The sequence below is a fragment of the Oreochromis aureus genome, linkage group 1, assembly GCF_013358895.1.
Source record: "Oreochromis aureus strain Israel breed Guangdong linkage group 1, ZZ_aureus, whole genome shotgun sequence".
Classification (NCBI taxonomy): domain Eukaryota; kingdom Metazoa; phylum Chordata; class Actinopteri; order Cichliformes; family Cichlidae; genus Oreochromis; species Oreochromis aureus.
Window position 1 is genome coordinate 21,887,562 of NC_052942.1, and position 16,593 is coordinate 21,904,154.

The 16,593-nt window shown below is 40.8% G+C and overlaps 1 protein-coding gene across 1 annotated transcript in view; it reads right to left on the reverse strand.

The window, feature by feature from the left end:
• Positions 1–1,136: 1,136 nt before the first annotated feature.
• Positions 1,137–16,593, reverse strand: part of galnt18b (UDP-N-acetyl-alpha-D-galactosamine:polypeptide N-acetylgalactosaminyltransferase 18b) — an 87,398-nt gene continuing 71,941 nt past the window's right edge. The window contains exons 9-11 of the mRNA XM_031735928.2: positions 10,907–11,002; positions 7,950–8,114; positions 1,137–1,715 (exon numbers count right to left, since the gene is read on the reverse strand). Coding sequence (XP_031591788.1) covers positions 1,569–1,715; positions 7,950–8,114; positions 10,907–11,002 — 408 coding nt within the window. The 3' untranslated portion in view covers positions 1,137–1,568. The remainder of the gene's footprint in view (positions 1,716–7,949; positions 8,115–10,906; positions 11,003–16,593) is intronic.

A 16,593-nucleotide genomic window follows, 5' to 3' on the forward strand; every position in this document is an offset into this window, starting at 1 on the left:
TTCCATGTGAGTGCACTTGTAGCTAGATTGAAAAACTCTGGGTTAAATTATCAAGCTGATAACCGCCTTTGTGTAACTGCTTAGCCTGACTGACAAGTTAGAGCAATTGAAGCCAATAATGGAAAGTTATCCTGGGTGTGTTGAGCTTTGTAGCACAGTGTGTAAACAGTCTTTTTTGATTTTTAAATTCCTGTCCTGTCTGCCAGCTTTTGCAATCAGAATTGTGATCTAAATGCACTTTGGTGCCAAACACACTTTGCTTCAGCAATAACAGCTATATAAAATCTATAGGCTCCTGTTGTTCATGTGAATCTTTTATCTGTTTATTTAGTCATTTCTGTTTGTGTTATTTCAGTTATTACATTATATGTTGTACGTCGATGTCTAAGGCAGGACAGGCAGGAAAAAAAGAAGCAGAGGGTGGGATGGGGGAGATATAATAAAATGATAAAGCACAAATAGGAGTGCACAGTGTATCGCCAACTGCTGTTGCTGTAAGAAAAAAAGCCAAACACACAGCTCCTGGAACACATAAATCAGAAAATATACAGATACATAAATCAACAGTCTTCTTGTAGTGTGAGTGTGTGTGAGAGAGAGTGTGTTAGAATGCCTGTGTCTTTATCACAAATGTACTTAATAATGACGGTCGAAACCCACAAGAATGCCCACCAGGAGCCAGAGGCAGACAGAGATGGACCCAGGACAACCGCATCATCTGCAGCCAGCTAGAGGCCAGCCACCCTGGTGCGAGTCAAGAATAAAGTCCCAGGGCCCCAGGCACCGCCCCGAAGCAGCAGCAACACAACTCATTTTTGAAGGTACTATATTGGGTGGGTGTGTCATGGAATGTACAGGATGGGGCGGGGGGGGCACACTCCAGCCTCTGGGTAATGCACCGGCCACCCAAGGCCCTGTGTGTATGGTGAAATGTGTTTGTTGATTTGATTGTAAGCTTGAATCCTTTCAGCTGATAATTACTGCTATTGACCTGTTATTTCAAATACTTACCTTGGGAAAAAAAAAAAGGCACTGCACTCTATAATTATTGAGCGTTATTCCAATGTTATATTACAAATATTCAAAAATATTTACATTTAGAAAATATCAATTTCAGATTTATTCCAATATTTTCCACAACTGTACAGCTCAATCGCATAATAAACCTACAAACCTGAGACACTAAAATAAAAAATAATTACAGCAGGGACAGATTCAGAAAGCTTGCTACACAGTAGCAAATACTAACAAGTACCCATTACATATTTGAAGTCAACGAAAGTCTGACTGTACTGTATTTACCACAAAATATACTAAATATACTACATTGTCAGATCTGAAAAATATCTGCCAACTATGGCTGTTCCTTTAGGCAAAATAAAATGTTTAACATTTATGATGTGATGTCAACCGGCTCTGTAGAAGACATCGTGGCTCTCAAAATGAGTGCTCCCGCTTCCTAGACTTTCACACACAGAGACTCACACTTGCATACACAAATGCACACAAAAGAGATGACTTCATTCAGTCCAGTTGCTATTGACTCCAGTGTTTCCTTCGCCAGTCAGTCATAGGGAGCTGCTAAACAGCACATTTGTGATGAACCATTTCTGTCCAGTGCATTTCTGCAGAGCCAGTTGGTAGCCAAACTCATTGTCACTGCTTGCTACAAGCTCTAGGCATCTCTTTGATTTCCTGTTTTGAATGGATCCTCCCTGAAAAGATAAAAGCAGGCTGGTTAAAATCGTGCCAGAATCCAGAAGAGAAAAAAACTGTGTGCACAATATAACCTGCATCCTTTTAAACCCACACTGCTGTGAATGGTTATAGATGTAAGCTGCTGAGGAGCCCTAAGCTGGGTTTTTTTGGCTGATTCACACCATCCTCACTGGGCCACCAGATAGCATCAACATGGTTAAGGGCAAAAACAGCATAGTGATTACCAGCTTTGTCATTAGCTTTTTTCCTAGCAAGGCTCTGGATAAAAAAGGCTTGAATCAAAAGAGGAAAACGAGACACAAACACAACAACACACATCCCAGACAAACAGGAAGAGAAATTGAAACCAGGGCATGAAGGACACAAACACCTCATATTAGGTTTCAGAGCTATTACAATATTGTTTTTAAAAAACCCTTCATTTAATAGACAAGAAGTCTTTGATTTATTGGAGGATGGGACATATGGAGGAAGAGCAAAAACTAAGGTCCAGCAATTTATAAACTTTAATATGACAGCTGCTGCCAGAGTCTGAACAGAATGAGACCATCAGCTCAGTAAAAATATTGAAGCATGTCTTCATGAAATGAGGCAGGATTTTCTCATTACAGTGTCAGGGCTGACAAAGGGCAAGTGACTGAAGAGGAGGCCTTCAACAGTCAATACAGCGTGGAGAGGGCTGTGTGGGGAGAGCTCTTTTCAGTGCTATGAGAGGAATGCAAAGGGATGTGGGAGGAAAAAGACCCAAGGATTGGACAGGCTGTACAGACCTGGTGCTAAATTATTCTTTCTATGTCTTCACGAGTTTTGGCCTATGTGTGAAGTCCAAGAGACATTTTTATAGATAACAGATTTGCAGTAACTCTGGGAGTGGACATTTAAAGACCATTAAGACATGCACCACCCGATGGGGCTCTGTGTGGCACAGTGAAGGAAACAACCTAAAAGATTCGAGCTGTATAGGCACAGATGCCCATTCCTGATATAGAAACAGAATATTTTATATGACAACAGCCTGCTATTCATTTAAGATACTGTTAAGATATGGTTTGCAAGGTCAAATCTCATAATGAAATCTGACTACAGAACCAAAAAATGGAAAATAAGCTCTATTACTTCCACAGTTTCAGCCCTGTGCTCTTCGTCAGGGTGCTCGAACCCCAGTAAACAGGACCTACACTGAGATATGATTATTGCTATTATTTAAATAAGGTGCCTTTGTTTTAGTGTAACCAGCCATTACACTAACTTACCCACAGTATCCTAAATTCTCATTGCTTACAGAACAGTTAATGTCTAATACGCTTAGACTTCAAATATAGAGAACAATGGCTGCTCTATTTAGAGCAGACACCTTCAAACTGTCAGGTTTCCCTAACCAAGAAGAGGAGGATTTTTTTCACAGGAGCGGGGGGCGTTAAACATGAGGCACAGCTATTGGATGAGGTGAAGGGTACCAGAGGGGCACACATGTCTTCTCCATAAGCAGATATAGCGACAGCTGTAGCTGTGATACGATGTAGAAGAATATTGCAACAAATAATTTGGTATTTCCCCTGGGCTGACTGCATTGAGGGGGTGTGCAGTAGCAATATAACCCCCCAAAACACTTTTCCCTTTTCATTTATTTTTATTTTTTCAGGTTACGTTTGTGTCATTCTGAACATCAGACTATTTGAGGTTTGTTTATAAATGTTGCACCTTCTCTGATTTTTGAAATGAAAGCTGGGATTAAAGCCCGTCCTCCTGGGTTGTACATCTGTAAGGCTGAAAGTACAACATGCTTCCAGTCCACAGGCAGTCTGTGGACGGCCCATCTTCCTGCAGAGAGTGTTTGGTGTCAATCATGCACAAAGTATGTGACACAATTGGTCTGTCGCCTATTCTTGCTTTTGCTGTTGTTGGTCCATCAGGCAGCCTTGGAGAAGAGCGAGGTTATAACATATAAGAAGCTGAAGTGAAATAAAATATAAAAAGCAGTGAAAAGTTTGCACTGTAGTCACTCTGTCTGCATTTGTCATGCTGTATTTTTTGATTTTTGATATTTTTTTTTAGTCATGCTTCACTCTCTTTCCTATTCCGGCCCACTTGTCAACCAATCAGAATTCAACAATAGACAGCATCATCCACATTCAGCAAGGTGCAGGAAAATACCTCTCTCTTAGCTAACTATATGGAAATCCATTTACAAATGGACACCATAAATTATGCAGAAGAGCTGAGGGGTGTATTATGAAGCGAGGTTGCTGCTCAGGATGTTAGGCCATGAAAAATGTCTCTCTTTTTACCTGGCTGAATCACCATGGTAACTAATGCTGAACACATAACCTGTTTGGGAGCATTCTACTATCCTCCCAACCCCAGGGCTACTAAAACCACTGAATGAAGCGCAAAATGTGCATAACAATGTCATGGGAGTGGTGATGCAGATATCATAAATGTTGTTATATTTCATTCTAATCTGGTGTTAAGTCTCTTAACTGAGAACACACACAAATTATAAAGCTTGAAATAAAATGCTTATTATACTGCTGTGTAATATTTGCAAGATCAACGATTTTCTGCAGCAATATCCTATTTGCATAAGTGTTGCATTATACTATTTTTTTTTAATGACCACTTTATCATCAGCATCTTTTTGATCATTTTTTTTGCTGATGAAACATCAAATGACATGTGAATCTCAGAGCTTGAATCACTATACAGGGTTTAACAGAGAAAGTTGATAATGACCTTCATGCCCATTATCTCCAGCTGGAGTTTTAATTTTTATTGAACTAGCTAAGGGGCAGCACGGTGGCACGGTGGTTAGCACTGTTGCCGCACAGCAAGAAGGTCCTGAGTTCAATTCCACCATCAGGCCGGGGTCTTTCTGTGTGGAGTTTGCATGTTCTCCCCGTGTTTGCGTGGGTTCTCTCCGGGTACTCCGGCTTCCTCCCACCGTCCAAAGACATGCAGCTTGTGGGGATAGGTTAATTGGATAATCCAAATTGCCACTAGGTGTAAATGTGCGAGTGAATGTGAGCGTGAATGGTTGTCTGTCCCTGTATGTTAGCCCTGCGACAGACTGGCGACCTGTCCAGGGCGTACCCCTCCTCTCGCCCTATGACAGCTGGGATAGGCTCCAGCACCCCCCGCGACCCTGAAAAGGATAAGCGGAAGCAAATGGATGGATGGATGGATGAACTAGCTAAGGCTAAAAAAAAGTGGTATGAATAAAAAAAAACAAAGTTTCTTGTAAAACAAAGGGGGGGGGCTAGCAAAAAAAGTTTGGGAACCACTGAATTAACTTAACATGCATGTCTTTGGCCTAAATAGTACCGGAAGAAAACATGCAAAGTCCAGATTTACAGTGTGTTAAAAAAATAAGATAAAATAATGATAAAACTTAGGGCATGTTCATACCTTTTATAAATGTCTTTTTTGGATAATTATATAAGTACATTTGTAACTTAATCCGGGGATGCAGCTATTTTTCGGACTCTTGCATTGAGGGATGACATCTTTATTTTCAATCCTGCCTGCAAAACAATTGTCCCATTGATTTGCAAACTGGGGAAACAGACATCAATAAACACAATGCAAGACTTATCGGAATAGCTGAACAAACCGAAGACCTGGGTAATGATTCACACAGCTGGAACATGGCCATTGTAAAAGCCAGAATCACTGTAAATCTGTAACACTGGGTGATAAAAGTAGAAACTCTGGGTTTTAATCAGCCAACTTGTCTACATGAAATCTTGGTACGCTTTCTTAAAATGTGTGGATACGTATCACAGACAGGGCAGCTGTTACTTGAATTGTAACAGTGATTAAAAAAAATGCATCACCCACAAATTATACAACCAAACCAAAATCTACCATTTAGGTTTTCTTTTTAATCTACCACCATGTGAGTAATCTTTACATGAAAGCAAACAATTCATTTATTTTTCAAACTGAGGACAATGGAAATCACACTGTGGCTAATGAGAGGCTTTTAGAATGAATAAAGGAGGTGAGGCAATTTTCCACGTTTCATTAGAAAGAGATTAAAAATATCTTTATCTAACCAGGTTTTGTGCAGAACAGTGCACCATTCGAATTAAGATAAATCAAAGTTTTTTTCCCTCTTATTTGCAGAGCACTCCTTCTTTCAGAGTTGGAGTAGCTGCATCAAGGCAATCTATTTCTGCTGAAGTTTGACTCCTTGTGCAGCTAAAACTGTGTCAATAATTGATGCCACATTTCAGAGACGTATGCTCCAGCTTTGCTGATATGCCCTCATTCCACTTACTAAATTATACAAAGTTAACTAAAACTGCCACGTAAAGATCAACAAGGGAATGTGTGACATATGATCTTGAGCGTGTGTCTGTTATGCCAAACCAAACAGACACAGGTCTAGAGGCACTGGAGTGAAAACAGTGCTGTTCTTGTTACACCAAGCCCCTTAAAAAGAACTATTTTGGGATTTTATACGTAAAAATGAAAAGGAGAACACGAATCTGATCGTACTCTGACAGCAAAGCAGAGAGTATGTGGAGCCAAATGAAAGCACAAAGTAAATCAAAATTCCCCCAGTTCTATTGAAATAGCACTGAGCTACTAATGAAGTGAGACAATCATTAATTTTCAGTGAGTCTTTGTGTCCAAATGAGCTGAAGAGAACTTAAATTGTAACTTAACCACCTACATGATTATAATCTTTTTCTGAATGCTTAAACTGATGCTTGGAGTCTAAAACCAAACAGTTGACTGTGGACTGTAGATTTTAGGGGATCCAAGATGCATAACGCAGGAGACAGAGAAGCGAGCCTTTTATGGTGGGAACCACATCCAAAAAACACAAAGAGAAAAGCAATCCGAGCACAGAAACAAGGCAGGAACACACACTGAACTTAGAAAATGACATGACAAAGGACAAGTGGAAGACAGGACTATACACTTTAAATGGAATGTGAGATTTTAAGTGCTCCCTTGATTATTTTTCAATTCAGTTTTATTTATATAGCACCAAATCACAATGACAGTAGCCTTATGGTGCTTTATTTTGTAAAGTAAAGACCCTACAATAATACAGTGAAAACCCCAACAATCAGATCATAGCATGTGAGGCAGCTATGTGGTCACAGTAGGAAGAAAACACCCCCAATTTTGACAGGAAACAACCAGGATGAGTCCACAAACTATAAAAACAAAATGGGAAATAACAAAAGGACCCTACTAAATACTTAGACAAGAAAAATAACACTGAACAAAGAAAACGCTGAGGAGGCCAAAGTGATAGCCTAAGAGAAAAAAGGTAATAATATCCCCAAACTGAAAAGTAAGACAGCAATAATGAAACCAAGGCAGGGATTTCAAAATAAAACCGTTACAAGAATCCAAACCCCAAAACAGATGAGTCAAAACTTTAAATCAGGGGTCCCCAACTCCAGGCCTTCAGGGCCGGTATCCTGCAGGTTTTAGATCTTGGATGTAGGGTCAACACACCTGAATCAAACGATTAGTTCATTACCAGGCCTCTGGAGAACTGCAAGACATGTTGAGGAGGTAATTTAGCCATTTAAATCAGCTGTGTTGGATCACAGACACGTCTAAAAACTGCAGGACACCGGCCCTCGAGGCTTGGAGTTGGGGACCCCTGCTTTAAATACTAGAATATAGAAAACCCAAACTCACATATATAAACTAATGATTCAGCACTCAGAGACAGCGCACGGCCCTGGAACCAGGACACCATTAACACTTGTACCTTAAACCAAACCAAGTGTGTGAATGCCTTTTTTTTACTATGACACCCTTTTTACAAAACTATAAACAAACCTCTCTTTCACAGGCTCGAGAAAAACATCCCATGGATGTGAATAAAGTCTGATGGCCTGACCAACAAGGAAGGTGAGATTAAGCTTCATTTATTCTGGCTTTTTTTTTTAGTTTTTAGTACAGTTTCTTTGACTTTCTTCTCAGGCACTTTCTATTGTTTGAGGGGATTTACTGAAACCTCTTTTTCCTCTTATGTTCATACACATACACATTTTAATATCTGTGTGTATCGGTGTTTACCACAGAATTGTCACTGTTATGTGTTGCAAAATGAATGAACAACAGCCACAATTTATACTTTCAGTGAAAATTTGGTGCTAAAATGATGGATGGTAATAATGTGATAATGAGTTTTCCAGGAAGTGTTTGGAAGAGCTATTTAAGGCTTTTTCTGGAGATCTGTGCTGTGGGTTTTTTACCTGAGTGAAGAGCCAGTGGAGTTTCATGCGCTTTTCTGCAGCATAGCTGCACTCAATGAGGCGGGGTCTGCTATTCACATCCACCAGGCACTTGTTGTCATCGTCATCAACGGTGGGACTGAGGAGCCCGATGTGGAGCCGCTGAGTACTGGTGTAGTAAACATTCTGAAATGAACACAAAACCCTGCTATAAGCAAACTGCATGCTCCTTTACTGTGCATGTTCAGACTGGCGTTGTTGACATTTAGATAATGGTCCTTCTCCAGCTGTATATGCTATACAGGTATTAAACTATGCAGCAAATGAGGCTTGCTCTTGGGTTTTCTTTCAGTATGAAAGAGAGATCTGTGAGGCTGATTTACATGCATTAAAGATGCATATTTATACTGCTTTCCTGACTGAGCACAGGCTAAAAGATAGACCAGGCGAGGCAACAAAAGAAGCTCATTGTTAATTCAAGAATTGGGGGGAGAGAAATAATTGTGCTTTCTTTGATGGAAACCTTCCCAGCAGCTTTTTTCAAGGGCAAATGTTTGCTCATATTAAGCTGACAAAGCTGTAAATCATTTGCAAGAAGGAAGCAAAAGAACGAGTTATGTATTCACTGACACAAAACTTGCTTTGGTTTGGTGAAGAGCACACAGAGTGAAAAACACGACGTCTTGAACAAACATAATGTGCTATGCTGTGTACCGATGATATGAATGTGCTCATTCGTGCAGGGGTGGAAGGTAAATAAGTAAACTCGAAACTCTTTGATTAATTAATTACACTTTTAAAAAATAAAAACATGTTATGTTAGCACTCGTTTTTTTTTTTTTTACCAGAGATATTTCAAAAAGATAAAACTATATGACCTTTAACAAAAAAGCAAAATGCAGCTGGACGCCTAAAGCAATAAAACGAAATTAATGTCGCTTTGTTTTCTTTTTTTCCCCTCTCCCACTAATCAACTCACCAGATTTATCTAGTGACCCACTGGAGGGGCACAACGCCCACATTGGCTGCCACAGTATCTAACTGTGTAGTCCAGAAAACAGTTAAAATTAGCTCCACGCCTCCACCTCGACCAGCCATAAAAATAAGAATAAAATGGTACTTACACATCAATGGATCAGTATCAAGTGTCTGACTAGACCCCTTTGTATGCAGAGCGAATACAGCATTACACGTTGTGCTGTCAGCGCTGTGGTTTTACATGAGCAGAACTGTGACTCTAGTATTTTCACATTGTTTACTAGTAGACTTACAAAAGTAAAGGATCCGGGTACGTATACTAGCAGCTTAAAACAAAGGGATAAAAACAAAGCTCAAAGGTGAACACATTAATTGGGTAGCAGAATTTAAATGATAAAGAGGTGCAAACATCAACGAAGTAGTGAAGTCACCAGAGTTAAACTGAGCTTGAAGCAGACAATTACACAGGAACTATGTGGATCTGGGGTACAGATTACCCTCCTCATCCCCCCTTTTATCAGTCAAAGATACTCAAAATACTTTCTTTTATTAAAGTTTTATTAAAATCACAGAGTTAGATTGTATTACTTTTACTCTAATCATATTTGTCTCTTAATTCCCAAATTACTTCCTGCATCTTTTGCACCAGGCATTAAAAAATCTGATAAGTGTGATTTACAAAAAAAAAATATTATCTGTGCTGCTCACTTTTGGAAATGTGCAAGCTGCCAGGCCTTTGTGGCAGTGGCTTCTGTTGTTGCTGTGCTTAAGTCGGTATGTTTTATTACTGCTCGAGCGAGCTGGAGGCCTGTATGTTTGCTGACAACATGCTCTACTGTGGGAGTGTAAGCTTTGTATTACTCTTTCTTTCATGTGTACCTTGGCAGTTTTCTTTTAGCACATTTATGTACTGCTTTTACCACAGCACTTTGGACACAAAGTCTATAAAAGCAACATCTGCGGAAAGTAGCTGATGCTTAAAATGACTCATTCTGACCGACTAGAGCATGCATTTGCAACAGTCATTGTATCTGTACCAATATAAAAGCAATCCAGGGACTAATTCCTCCCGATGATGTAACACTGAAACATAAAAATAGAGCAGACTAGATTTGTCTTGCAGCAGAGATCCCTAATCTCATTAGAAATGCTGGTGCTACTCCAATCCTTTGTTTGATATGCCTGGATTTATAGCTCAAAACAGATTTATAATTAACAAGTTTTAAGTTATTTAGGTCTGAAAAAAAGAGCTGTTTAAGCAGAATATGGTAATAATAATTATTAACATTCCTAAAGCTTACAAATATATATCACCGAAGATTTCTCTCCGATAAATTGTACAGTGGTGTAAACATCAACACAGGCCACACTGAGTGTGAAGCACATCCAGTAGTTTCATTTAAATGGAGAGGGATAATGTCAGATCAAACCACACTCTATGAGACAAGTTTACAACAATCATAGCAAGGTTAAACAGTTTGAAAACAATCTGCTCAGATGTAATGGGATGGAGGGATCGATATGCTGGGAGAGACTGGAGAAAGCAAATGATAATCACGCTGTACTAACATTTGAAGACACAAACTCCCTCCTATTTGAGCTGACATATATCCTGAATAAGCAGTTCAGACGAACAGCAAATAAAAACTGATTAAAAACAAAAAGACAGAGTGTAAAAAGAAAGCTGGAGACAAAGATTAAGGTACAAAATAATGTAATCGAAAACATGGTCTTTGCAACTTGTTTTGTTGATGATGGGGAATTTTATTCTGAGCTGGATTCCTTCAGGAAGGTTCACAGCTAAATTGAGGTGTATTGCGAGTAGAGGCAGGTTTAATATGTATTTAAAAACATCGGGGACTGTTGCTCGAGTTATTTTCCTAAGATAAAACAAGTTTGGGTAAGACAACCCAAGATATATAGGTATTATATTCAGTTTTAGTATTTGCTCCATGCTGAAGTGAAGCAGAGACAGAGAGGTTGTATAGGAGAGCACTAACCTGTGGTGTCATCCCGTGGCAGAGATACAGGATGGGCATGTTGTCATTGTCAGGCCCCTGGTCCAGACACAGATCCGTCTTCAGAGAATTTTTCAACTGGGGAAATGCACCAAGAAACAAAATTTATTTTTTAAAGTCAGTAATATAACTGTGTTTACATGTGGCACAAGCAGGTAACACTATAAACTAAATGAAGTTTGTTATGTTACCTTTATATCCTTTAGAAATATGTGCTTCCATCAACAGTAGTATCTAATTTCTACAAGGCTCACACAGCGAAGTGCCGAGCTTCCATTCAAGCCTGTCACAATTAAAAGACAACTCGATGCGCTCTTTTCTAGTACAGCTTGATTTAGTCACCTCACTTAATTTATTGAAGTAGCTACAAAGAAAACTGAAAAGAAACAAGGGAGAAAAAAAAAAAGATTTTTCTGTCCTGCTGAATTACAATTGTACTCAGAGGGAGAATTCTTGATCAACCTTAAGTTTAACTAACTGAACAAAAAAAGGCAATTATTTAAGGTGGTAAATTACATGTCACTTTATTACTCTGTCGATTGATCCTGGTACCATTTTATAACGCTTGCTGCAGCACAAGTGTCTTTTCTTTGTCTGGGAGAAGTCCTGTTAGTTTTTCAATTTGTTACTCCAAATGTGTGAAAAATGGTGTACGGAGGACGCTGCTACAAGACAATGATATTTTCTGCGCTGTTTTGCATGCATGGTCAGTTTTATTTGTTATGCTGGAGTATGCAATGATTATCATGCTTTTGTACTCCAAAGTACTACATGTCAGAGTCTAAGGAGCTTGGAAAGAAAAGCGTCTGGACTCCTTTAACTTGCTTGAAGACGTTTCACCTCTCATCCGAGAAGCTTCTTCAGTTCGAGGGTCAAATGGTGGAGAGTCCCAGATTTAAGCCCTGTGGGAGTTTCCCCCCAAGAGGGACAATGGACCCCCTGATGATCCTCTACCTAATCACGCGAGCCAAGGTGTGAAAACGGGTGTAGGTCACAATCAGCCCAGGTTTTGGGTGAGCTCACTGTGAAACCTAGCTCCACCCTATCATGTGATTTCCTGAGGTCAAATGGTCCAGGATGTGAGTGGGCGTTAAGGTGTCTGGGAAGGGATCTCAAAACTGGATCGTAGATGGCAGACAGTTGGTGTCGCAAGCCACCGCCTCTGTTCAAAGATGGTCGTTCACAGTGGACAGATGGCTTCTTTCACTCCTCTTTCAAACTATCTGGCTTCTCTTTCCAAAATGTGAACATTGGCATCCTCGAAAGAGTGACCTTTATCCTTTAGATGCAGATGGACATGTCAGAGTACTACATGTTTGATCAATAAGATCATGATGATTAGATGATTAGAGGATCACCAGGGGGTCCTTTGTCCCTCTTTGGGGGGATACTCCCACTGGGTTTAAATCTGGGACTCTCGGCCATTTGACCTTAGAACTGAAGAAGCTTCTCGGATGAGAGGTGAAACGTCTTCAAGCAACTTAAAGAAGTCCAGACGCTTTTCTTCGCAAACTCCTTTGACTACGATGACCTGGATGACTGAGAACCTTCACAGACACTTTGATCAATAAGACAAAAACAGTCCTGGAAGAGAGCGAGGAAGCTCTGTTCAACTCTGAACTGCATTATTTCTTCTTCCATAAGGGAGGAAATTATTACCCAGACAGTTAGTACTTTCTGATGCAGTGCTAGCTTTTGCTTTGAAAATACTTCTACAAAACTGTGTAAGCTTGGAGCTAAAAACCCAGAAAGACAAATAAGAATTACACTCACTTGCCACTTTATTGGGTATACCTGTTAACAGGAAGCTAAAAACATGAAACATGATTGTATAACTTGAAAATAACCAAAATCGAACAATCGAAGGTTGGAAAAACATCGCCTGGTCTGATGAATCTCAATTTGTGCTGGATCAGTCAGCTGGTAGGGTCAGAATTTGTTCTGAACAACATGAAAGCATGGATCCAACCTGCCTCGTATCAATGATTCAGGCTGGTTTGATAGTGTGTGGGAAATTTCTTGGCAAAATTCAGGCTCCTTAGTACCAAGTGTACATCTGAGGAATGTTTTTTAGCACCTTTTTGAATCTATGCCACGTATAATTAATGCAGTTCTGAAGGCAAAAGGTGATCCAACCCAGTACAAGCGAGATGTAACTAATTAAGAGGCCAGAGAGGTTTACATCCCACAGAAACCATCTAATACCAACATCAATCATACACCTTCACTGAAACTCACAGAATATGAGGTTTAAAGCATAATTACAAAAAATACAGAGGAAAATAGACGTGAGTGGGTCGAAAGATCTAAACATGAATCATATTCTGAATCCTCTTAAACTAATTTTTACTTTATAAAAATGTAAATCCGAACTGTTACGCTTCATGAACATGACTCAGATTTTGAGGCCCAGAGGGTTATTCATGTGCGTCATGACAAAGGTCGGCAAGATTGCAAGATACAAAGTGCACCGCAGGGAGCTCAGGGATAGTGGTTTGAGCAAGGAGTGAATTAGGCAAAGATGTGAGATCAGAAGAACACAGTTGCTCCGGGGATGTCTACTCGTATCTGATAATCAGTAGATCCACAGGCAGCGCATGGCCACATCAACAGCACAGGTCTAAACTATTCTAAAGCTATAAAAACAATAAATATGTAACAGTAAGTGACACCTATGGGAAAACAGTCACGTTGAACCATCAGGACCTTTAGCTTTTGAAATATGATGTATGAAACATGTTTCAGAAAATATGTGGGTGGAGCATTGTTACAAGAGAGATTTAAAAATGAAATCCTTCAGGTTTGATTGGACTGCTCTAATGTGTGCACAGCAAATACAAAGCTGGATAGGAGCAGGAATGAGATACAAAGCTGTAGAGGACAAAATGAGGGAGAAATAAATAGACCTGAAACACGTGAATTGAAAATGTGAGGACATTTTTGGCTGTCGAAATAAAAATGATCAGCTTACCACTTTGGTCAAGACTATGAACCCATGCTAAGAGGTTTAAAACACTACAGATGTGTCTTATACGTGCATGATTGAGCAACATCTTGTTTCTGTTAATTAATGCCACAACATGACAACAATTAAAAAAATAGCCTGCAACCCAACCCGATATCACTGCAAAGTGTGTAACAGAAACACCGGTCCACAGTTTCCATTTTATGCTTTGCTTCTCTAAAGTGTGAAATGGACACGCATGCAGAAGTTGCAATACCAGCAGGCGGAGATAATATATTTAAAGCCAAGAAGTCACTAATGAGCAAGGAAGGTATGAAATACATTCCAGGGTCCTTAATCACTGCAAACAATTAAGATAGGTGGCTAATATGTAGACGCTAATGTGTTAATAATGTCTGTTTAAATTCTTTCCGGTGATTATTTTCATGTTGGCTTAAAATAAAATGTCTCCCTCTGCTGGTACTACAGCTTACTGCAACTTATTGTGACTTCTGCATGGAAATCGACACGGTGGGCTGGTGTGCCTATTACCCATTTTGGCCTGACATTGGGTTATACAGCCAGAGGTAATTCCTCAGATCATCAGTTTATCCACTCTTTTTTTTTTATGACCAAATACCTGTGAAAACTAAACAAATTTTCATTCATTGCACTTTTGACTTTGTGTTAGGGCAGATTAGCGAACATTAGGCTAACATTAGTTAGGCTAACATAGTGAATGTGATAAACATTACACCTAATAAACATCGGGATTTACACTTTTATTTATTGTTAAAAAGTTTGTGACTCCCACAGCTTCATACACCAAATAAAGCAGCGGTCCCCAACCTTTTTTGTGCCACGGACCGGTTTATGTGCGACAATATTTTCACAGACCAGCCTTTAAGGTGTTGCAGATAAATACAACAAAATAAAACCAGTACCATTACCAAAAAAAAAAGATTTATTCATAATACACGCGAAAAGACCCAGGGAAACTTGGGTCACACATATACCCCCTGTCATCACAGTCATCCCTCAGTTATGCTCTTCACCTCGCTGAGAATACCTCTGCTGATTTGGGCTAGCTAGCTGCTGCTAGTTAGCGCCGTTGTCTGCCGACTTGACGCAGTTGGAGCGCTAACTCCGACTTTTCTTGTGGAGCGTTTTGCTTTGCGTTTTGGAGTGGACTTCAAACCTAAGCGAGCAAAGCAGAAATCTTCTGTCCGCCCCTGTCCTCAGTGGTGTGGTTTCTCTGTGCACAACAGAGACCAGCACGATGCCTGCCCTGTCTGCCTGGGGATTGCCCATGCTAGTAGAGCAGGGGTGCCCAATCCCAGTCCTCGAGAGCTACTGTCCTGCAGCTTTTAGATGCATCCCTACTCCAACACAGCTGAATCAAATAGTTGGATTACCAATTCCGCATGCCATCAAGTCTGGCAAAGGCCTGATAACGAGCCATTCATTTGATTCAGGTGTACTGGAACAAGGACGCATCTAAAAGCTGCAGGGCAGTAGCTCTCGAGGACTGGGATTGGGCACCCCTGTAGTAGAGCATTGACGGAGCCTGAAGCCTCTGCATTTTGTCACCAGCTCTGGTGCTCGACCCTGGAAAGATGGGTGACATTTGTGGAGAAAGTGCTAGGATGTACGGCTGTTGCAAGACATGACACTCTCCTCTCCAAGTCTGGGGCCCCGGCTTCATCCGAATCCAAAGACGAGGAGTATCCTGTCGATGTCCCCGCAATTAGGCAGCGCTGACACTCCTCAGAGAGAGAGGAATCTGCATCTTAGCCTATCTAGACGACTGGGCTCGTAGCTTCTTCCAGACAACGAGCGGCGACACAGCTGTCACTGGTTCTGTCACGTATTCAGACACTGGGTTTCTCTGTGAACTTTCAAAAGAGCTTGCCAATCCCAAGTCAGCAGATTTCATTCCTCATTTTGGAAATATGCTCGCTTTCCAGCCATGCACGTATGTTGGAGCACAGAGTGGCCGCGTTTCATCGCTCACTGCCCACTGTTCTTCTCCAAAATCAACCACGATGCACCCTTGGGCATGGACGGGCTAGCGCACCAATGGCCAGATGTGCTCTTGTATGCATTTCCCCCTGTGGAAATAATATCTCCGGTTCTAGAGAGAGTGCGTTGGCAGTCTCTCTCTCTGATTCTAGTGGCCCCTTGGTGGCCCACAAGGTCGTGGTATGCAGACCAGACCTGCTAGCAGCGAGTCCTTGGCAGCTTCCTCTCCGCAGGGACCTCCTCTCCTAGGCGGGAGGAGAAGTGGTTCATCAGAGCCCAGATCTGTAGCACCTATATGCTTACCTGCCGAAAGGTCAAACTTGGTTGCTAGGGGCCTGCCACCTAGTGTGGTGGCAAAATTTCAGAGCGTTAGGGCATCATCCACTAGAGGCTTCAAGCAATGGTGCCAGGACCACCACACTCTCCCATTCCAGTGCTCTATTGTGGATGTTTTGACATTCCTGCAGGAGCTGCTGGATAAGGGCCTTTCATTTTCTACAATTAAGGTTTATTTAGCAGCTTTATCTGCTTGTCATATTGGTTTTGGAAGGGTGGTACCATGTGCACATCCCCTCGCCATACGTTTTTTTAAAAGGGGTTCGCGTGACTTGTCTTTGGTGCTGGAGGCCCTTTGTGGCTCCCCTTTTGAACCCATTGAGTCTGTGGATATATAATTTCTCTCATATAAGACTGCATTGCTTCT